This window comes from Castor canadensis, chromosome 3, assembly GCF_047511655.1.
Source record: "Castor canadensis chromosome 3, mCasCan1.hap1v2, whole genome shotgun sequence".
Taxonomy (NCBI): Eukaryota; Metazoa; Chordata; class Mammalia; order Rodentia; family Castoridae; genus Castor; species Castor canadensis.
The window spans coordinates 26623607-26631688 of record NC_133388.1 but is presented as its reverse complement, the minus strand read 5'-3'; the positions used below and the strand labels follow the sequence as shown (position 1 = coordinate 26631688).

Sequence of the window (8082 nt, the reverse complement as noted above, 5' to 3'; positions counted from 1 at the left end):
TTTTGGTCATTAAATTTTTTTTTCAGTTTTGCTAGTCATCTTAAATTATGCAAATATCTACTTTAATTCTCAAAATCTTGTCATGTCACAGATGGGAGAAACTGAGATAAAAATTAAGATCATAGCTGGGCACCAGTGGCTCATGCCTACAATACTAGCTACTGAGGAGGCAGAGATCAGGAGGATCATGGTTCAAAGCCAGTCTGGGCAAATAGTTCATGAGACCTTATCTTGAAAAATCCTTTCACAAAAAGGGCTGATGGAGTGGCTCAAGGTGAGTTCAAACGCCAGTACTGCAAAAAAACAAAAAACAAACAAACAAAAAAATATAGGAGCTTGAAGTGGAAAATACAAGATTTGCTGGCAATAAATAAAATTTATTATGATTGTTAAAATTTGCATGTTTTCTAGATAGTCTGTAACAGGATAAAAATTGCAAAAAGGCAAGCTTTCTTAATGACTCATTTGAATTAATTATAAAATTAAAATACTAATTATTTAATACCTTCTAAAATAACACAAAATATATTCAGTATGTAATACAAACCTCAAAAATCCAATTCTCTTAATAAGCAATTATTTACAAATGCTGAAGAGAAAAAGATTTAGCTAGACAAGGAAATAAGAAAACAATAATGTTCTTGAATAATTTTATAAGTAATCTATACTTTGTAGTAGAAATACTCAATTTAATACAATGTTAAGTTATATTAATTTTAATATACAGTTGGTGTGAATTTAGACCAATCTAAATTCCTGCGAGGCTGGAAAATACAACTTTTGGAAGGCTATTAAGAATTTGTACCACAGTTTTGTAATTCAGACTGACATCCTAACCTATGTATCTTAAAGGTACAGAGGTTAGTGATACCCTTTATTTTTGTTAAATTTGCCTCTTTAACAGGGTAAAGTGTTTTCCTTTCTAAACTGTGTAAGTTTATTCAGTTATCTATATACAATGTCATAGACTAGTAAGCAAAGCAAGCCACATTACTTTTTTAAATAACATCTTTAATTAAAGATTTTGCAAAGGTAAAATATTAAACTTAAAATAGGTCTTAGTACATCAAAATACTAAGTTCTCTAGTTGTATTCCAAGATGGTCTTTAAAACATAATATCCCATATATCACAGAAAAGCAAACTTGATCTGCAATTGTACAGAATGAATTTTACAAACATAATAAATATATTTACGCCCTTACACATAACAGTATGTACAACAGCAGTTGACAACAGTAGCTCAGAACAGTAAAAAGGATTAGCTCCTCCCCACAAGTTGTAGCCCTGATGCATACTGGACGGACTGAATGAAACGTAACTGAAAGAGTAGTGACTCAGTATAGTTCTTCTCTTAAAAGAGAAGTTTTTGTTCCTCCAAATAAAATAGTAAGTTTGATGTGTTCTTCCTTAAACTACTCAAAATGACAAAAGATAGACTAAGGCAAAAGGGAAAAATATAAACTTCAGAATAATTTCTGTATCACAAGTAATTAAAATGCAAACCCATGAGGAAACATATAAACTAACTATTTTTAACCAACAAATTCAAAGTCTGTTAATAGGTGATTGAGACAGGTAGGCAGGGAGATGAAAATGTACAAAGACAGATCAATAAAATATTACATTGCACAAAAGCTCAAAAAAGTTCAAGATGAAATAATCTGAAAATATAGGAATTTTCTCAAGTGGAAGAAATGCTAAATTATAAAGGGAACTCCCAAGAGGAAATTATATGTTTTCCTACACAAGGCTTATTTATCCTCTAATAATGGTGACATTATTGCTATGAGATAATTAAAAAAAATTACTCTTAGAGGGAGAGAACTCTTTTCATTCCTCCATAAAAGCCAGAAAAAAAAGCTTGATTTTCAACATAGCAAAAGAAAGTCTTTATACAAAAGCTATTATATTCTTATGTTATTTCCTAAATCCAGATCTATTTGCTTGTCAGAACATTTTAATCATTATACACACTGTTCAAATCTTGATGTAATCATAACATCAGTGGCTCTGATTTTTTTAAAAAGGCAACAGCATAAATGTGAAATTATGATACTTAACAGAAAGGTGAATATTTCAAAACACATAAAAGTCCAGTATTAAGATCCCCTCTTATCATGTTTTACTAATTGCACATTAAAGAGTTGGGTTAGCCACATTTCGCGCCCTTCAGAAATTACACGTGCTCTCAGGCATTCAAGTGATCTGATAATAAAATGATCACCAAGCAAGAATTTGTATACTGAAAGGCACACATTTCCACTTTAGGAATTTTGCTTAAATTTTCCTTAGCACTATGGATTAATTTTTAATAAGAAAGGTGCCATTAGTATTTGTGCACTGTCTGAAACCACTGCTTATTTTCATAGTATAAGTAGGAGCTATTTCACCACATTGGATAAACATGTTACTTTCATTTAAAAAATTTTGAAAGTGGGAATCCCTTGCCTTTTCAAAGGAATGACATTTTAATGGAACCTAATGAAATGATTTTCTAAATATAATGTTAAAAGCATGATTAAGAATTTAAAGTAAGTGACATTCATACAGCAAAAGCCACTATAATAAAAATAAAACATGCTATTTGATTTAAAAAGAATACAATATAGTAGTATATTAAGAGCACAATTTGGTATGTAGTAATGTTTGGACCAGCTTTTAGAATTTTCACAGATAAAAGAAAAGCATTTGCCAAGTATGCTTTAATTCATATGTAATACACAGGTGCAAATACAAATGGTTATTTCTTGCTTCCTAATAACCCTAGTGAGTCACTCTGAAAGCAGGGTTGTTCATGTTTGAAAATAGAGCTATAAAAAACAGGCCAGTATACAATGCTACTATGCATATGAATGTTTGTCTACAAAGAGGGCCCAAGACATGAACTGAACGTCATACAGTAATCCAAATTTCAGTAGCATAAGAACTACTAAATAGCCAGAGTTTCACTGCAGCATTGCTAAACTTTTATAGGTAGCACAGGTCATTGACTTCTTCATTGAGTAAATATAAACTTACCAGTACTATACTGAAGGACAACTGAACAAAAGGACCTTTGTATTTTTACTCCCTCCCCACTTCCCAGTCTTATTTAATAAACAACAAAGCTGTGTGTGCTTTGAGAGTAGTGGAGTAAACAAACTTTCCTTCAAAAAGCTAAATTAATCAAAATAAAAATTGTATTTACCAGTTATGGCAGCTAAGTAAAACCTAACTATTAGCATGCTAGACACCACCATTTATACCAAATTTAAGAACGTAAGTTAAAAAGATCACGTTGGTAAGAGGGGTGGGAAGTAGGCAAAAAAAAAAAAAAAAAAAAAAGATTAACCGTTTGAGAAATTTCAAAATTTGTTAAAAAAATAAGAAAACACTATATAACAGCTCACAGTTTTCTCCTTTGTAATACATTTTAAAGTGTTTATCTGTTACTTCTAGAAACATATAAAGGCAAATAAAAGACAAAAATGGAAGACAACAAAAGTCAATATACAAGAAACTTAAGCACATGCGAGTTTTGTTAAGAAAACATGGAAAGTCATATTAGTTAGTAGAACACAAAGGTGAAGGCAAGTGTTCCTGAAGTTCTCCCAGGCAGCTGACTCACACTGAACACAGCAGTGCCATATTGTTCTTTAGAGCCCCTTAGAGAAATTGGAGCTATGTATTCTTAAATATACATATTAAACTTCTATTTTTAATATACAAGTCAAATTTCTATGCTTTTATTCCAATGTGCAAACTGGAGCCCAAGTCTATATTATCAATGGCCTGGAAGGGCCACCCAATGAAAGAGAGGTAAGCATGTATTTAGTGGCCCCACCTCCCTCTACCCCCACCCCAATTTTCCCCTCAAATTACAAAGTTGCTTTAAAAAAATTTGTTCAATTAAAATAATAGCTTTTTAATTCTTTACTAGTAAACACAAGAAACTTTTATTATTACTAAATAGTTTAATAAAAATCCAGATCCTCACCACCTGCCCTTATGTGTCACTCAGTGTACAGAATGTCATCTGAATGCTCAAAGACTATATGCATATATAAGCACACACTTCAGCCCAACAAGAAAATCTTTATCTACTCATGTATATTTAATTTTAGCTAGATGGTACCTTTGTGAAATAAAAAATGTATTCCTGAGGAGCCAATCTGGGGCTTCTTTTACAAAGTGTGGGACCGAACACAGTTCTTTGTAAGGAAATTGAAGTTGTCATTTTAATTCCACTCAACTCAGATAAGACCCAAGTCTTCAAATTACATTTAACAAGTATGAAAACCTAATTAAATATCCATTTCTGGGTCAAATTTTGTCTCCAAACTGTGATCACTTATTTTCCTTAAATCTTAGATGTTTCATAAACCAGGGAAGAGAGAGGTATACCTTACTGAGGGAGAATAATAACAAGTAAAAATATTTAAGACCTATTATGAGTTTTAAATTGTCTTCTTATACAAGTGAATTAAAATTCAACACCATAATTCTTGCCCTTTTGTAAAAAGCTCAAACGCAATTTTTACCAAATATAACCACATACAATAAGCAGTTTCAGTTCAATCTATCAAAAGGGAAGCGTCTTCAGTTCATTCCAACAAGTAACTTCTGATTTGAGCCCAAGTTGGAGGAAGGTATACAGACAAAGCTTTACATGCTAATTACCAGTGGCAGGTTCCTGTATTTAAAATTGACAATTATGGTTTTCCTACACAAAACCCTTCCCTCCCACCCCAAAACCCCAGGTGCTACAGTTCCATGGCTTGCCAGTTAGGAGTAGTGTCTATGTTGTCAAGGTCTATCTTTGTTCCAGTAGCTTTGCTTCTACTGCACTTTTCTGACATGCAGAAGTGAAGTTTTGGTTGGTATATGTCCCAAGTTTCAAAATGTTCACTTTAATTTTTTTTTAAGTTTCTTTGTTTTATTTATAAAAGAAAAGAAACAACTCTTCACCACTCTGCATCTCCAATGGCTTTGGAAAATATATAATCTCTTCCATTAAGATTCATAATGCCATCCTTGAGATGAAATTTCCATTTATTTTTACTTCTGTGTATCTAAATGAACAAAAACAAAATAAAAATGTAAGAGATACAGTAAGAAGACAAAAATCAACAAAAAACCCTTTCACAAAACTGTCTTTTATAATATGGTGCTTGCTATCTGATTTCTTAATAAAGTTTAAATACTTACTAGGTGTTCTCTCTAAGTATGTATAATTAGTCTTATTTTACAGGTCTTGGTACTTTTGTGTTCACTAAAGTAATTTACAATTTTTTATAAGCAATACAATTATACTCTGATTTCTTTTACTAAAATAAACTTCTAGTGTTCTCAAGACCTAACATGAAACTTTTCATGTAATGATGCAGAAATGCTCACCAGGTACAGGTATTTTCTGAGATCCCAATTCTAAAATCCCACGGCCTAATTTTGTAGTGCAAACATTCTCTATGAAATATTCTTGGCATATGGTTATTCAGTATCTGCTTGAATATGATTAGAAGCTGAGGGCAAAGAAATCCATATTAAGTCACTCCGTTCTGGGCTAGCTCTTTTTTAGGTCTTTCGTACTATACCCCTTGCTGAAATCTGGTTCCTCTAACTTCAATTTATTGATCCTAGCTCAGTCTTTTGAGATTTTACCAAAACCTAAACAGCCCTTCATGTTATTTGGAAAACTCTTATGCTCTTCCTATAGGTTCAATCTTTTTTTTGTTTGTTTGTTTATTAAAACACAACAGAGCACAATAAAGTTAAAAACAGAAAGCAGAGCAGAGACTCTTACATTAAGTGGTCCCTTATAACTCTGATCTAAACAAACTACGTGGATATTAAATCTAACATCTTTAGGGAGATGACTGGAATGTCTAACAGATAGACCCAACAATATATGCTAAACTAGAATGTTTCTTCTCTGGAATGTCATCTTCTTATTATGACTATTCTATTTAAAATCAAAACTTGGCCCTTCTTTCCCGCCTCTGTATTTTTCCATAACAAATACTGCCTTCTTATGTTTTAGCATTTGTCTACCTCCACTAGCATAAGCTTCCCAATAAGGAATTTTTTTGTTTTGTTCACTAGTGTTAGCTCAAGCTCCTAAGTCATCCTATAAGCAATCATTAAGTATGTTAAATACAAAACCTCTTATCTCCCCCTTTTCTTTGATCCCCTGTAAACTATTAATTAGCCTAAAAAATGAGTATACAAATTTATTATGAGCTAAGTGTCACCTAAAAGTCACTAAGATTATATACAGAAAAACAAATGGTAAGTGGCCAGGAAACAGGAATTTCACAGACATTTGTCAGGAAGCTGACTGCATTTTGTTGAGCAGTAACTTGTAGAAACCAAATGCAGAGAAGTTTTATGGGTCAAATAATCATTCATATACTCAAAACTGAAGTCATATTGGGTAATGGTAAGTGGTAAACATTTTTATTTGAATAAAAGTACAAAGTGCAATTTGAAAAGCAATTTATTTTACTGGCTTACTAAATTCTTCATGAAGTAATGTCCTAAACACCGAGAGAAAAGCCTCTTAAACTTCCTAATGAAAATGTACTAAAGTAAAATTACCTATAAACAAAGCTGAAGCGTCTACACCTTACACATCATTCTCACCAAGAGCTCTAACAGCCCTTATCTACCCACACTTGAGAACTCTGCCACAATATTAGTGTTAACAGTCTGACTTCACTGACAATATACACCTCATTATTCTTTCTATGATCACCTAAAATTGATTTGTTGACATTCTAAATGTTAGGTTTTAAAACTAATCTCCTAAAATTCAAGCAGGCTCAAACCACATTCAACCTCATTTAACAACTATAAAATACTATAAAATACACTACCATTCACTGTTGGCTTTTAAATAAATAAATAAATAAATAAATCCCACTGCTTCAATCTTTCTAATTCTTATAATTAGACCTTTAAAAACTTTAAAAAGCCCATTATTTAAAGCTATTTAAAATTTATTAAGACTTTAAAGTAATATACCTAGAAGCAAAATTTAGAAAATGTTTATTTAAAATACTTTATGTGCAGTTTATCAAAGGAGCATACATTTTCTTTCAATAGGAAAATACTTGGAAAGTATTCTTCTGTCAGGCTTTCTTGCCTAATGAATCTTATACTGTATTATCAATGAAATTATGTATTGAATAATTTGGTTGCAAGCAGTTCCCTTGAGACTTCCTCACAATAAAGGTTTATTGGTATCTGCTGCTATAACTTCATACTCTTGTTCTACATGTATATAAAAAGAAATTACATTTGCTGTAATGTTCTTGGTACAGGGTATTGAGAACACTCTCTGGAAGTTATAATGCATAAAAGTAGATGCTATGAAACTTTCAATAATCTTGCCGACTTTATTCTGTAAACATCACTGGACTGTATATAACTGGTTTTACCTTTTTATTAGAAATAAGGTCCTTTGCCTTAGTATTTTCCCTATAGATTTGTTTGCAATAAGCATAGTTACTTGTCACATTCATTCTATAAAAGCAACACAAATTTAAGATTTTCTTTATCTGTAAAGGAAACTTCATGCAGAGCACAAATCTTGCTTGTTTATGACTGTTCAGAAATGTCTAGTACTATTAGGTATTCAATAAATATTTATTGAATGAATAAAATGAATGATTGCAAACAAAATCCAATTGCTTCTGGTAGTTTTCAGCATTTGGTAAAGACAGCTACTAAAATAAAAAAATGCAATGTAATATGTGAGTATTTCACAAATTTAATAACTATGGTAAAAAAGCAAATTTTATTCCAATTTCAATATCCTGATTACAAAAAAATCTCAATAATGCCAATAACTATAACAAAATACTTGGAAACAGCACCCTGCTTAATTAAGAATTAAGAACAAAAAAATCAGAAACCAATTCCCATAGAACTTGGTTCAAAAATTGCTAATATTACCAAAATACAGCAAAGCTAAATAACTTTTAAACTTATTGTTGTTGAAGGACAATCTCAAAGTGACTTTGTTTAGAAGTTGAGACAGTCTGAATAGAAAGATGATCATACTGCTCTCCATTTCATTCATTACTTATTTTTCAATTGT

At 31.4% G+C, this 8082-nt stretch overlaps 1 protein-coding gene across 1 annotated transcript in view; it reads right to left on the bottom strand.

Annotated features, from left to right (window-relative positions):
• Positions 1-990: 990 nt before the first annotated feature.
• Gtf2a1 (general transcription factor IIA subunit 1) overlaps positions 991-8082 on the bottom strand; it is a 33681-nt gene continuing 26589 nt past the window's right edge. Inside the window, exon 9 of the mRNA XM_020160128.2 lies at positions 991-5053. Coding sequence (XP_020015717.1) covers positions 4946-5053 — 108 coding nt within the window. The 3' untranslated portion in view covers positions 991-4945. The remainder of the gene's footprint in view (positions 5054-8082) is intronic.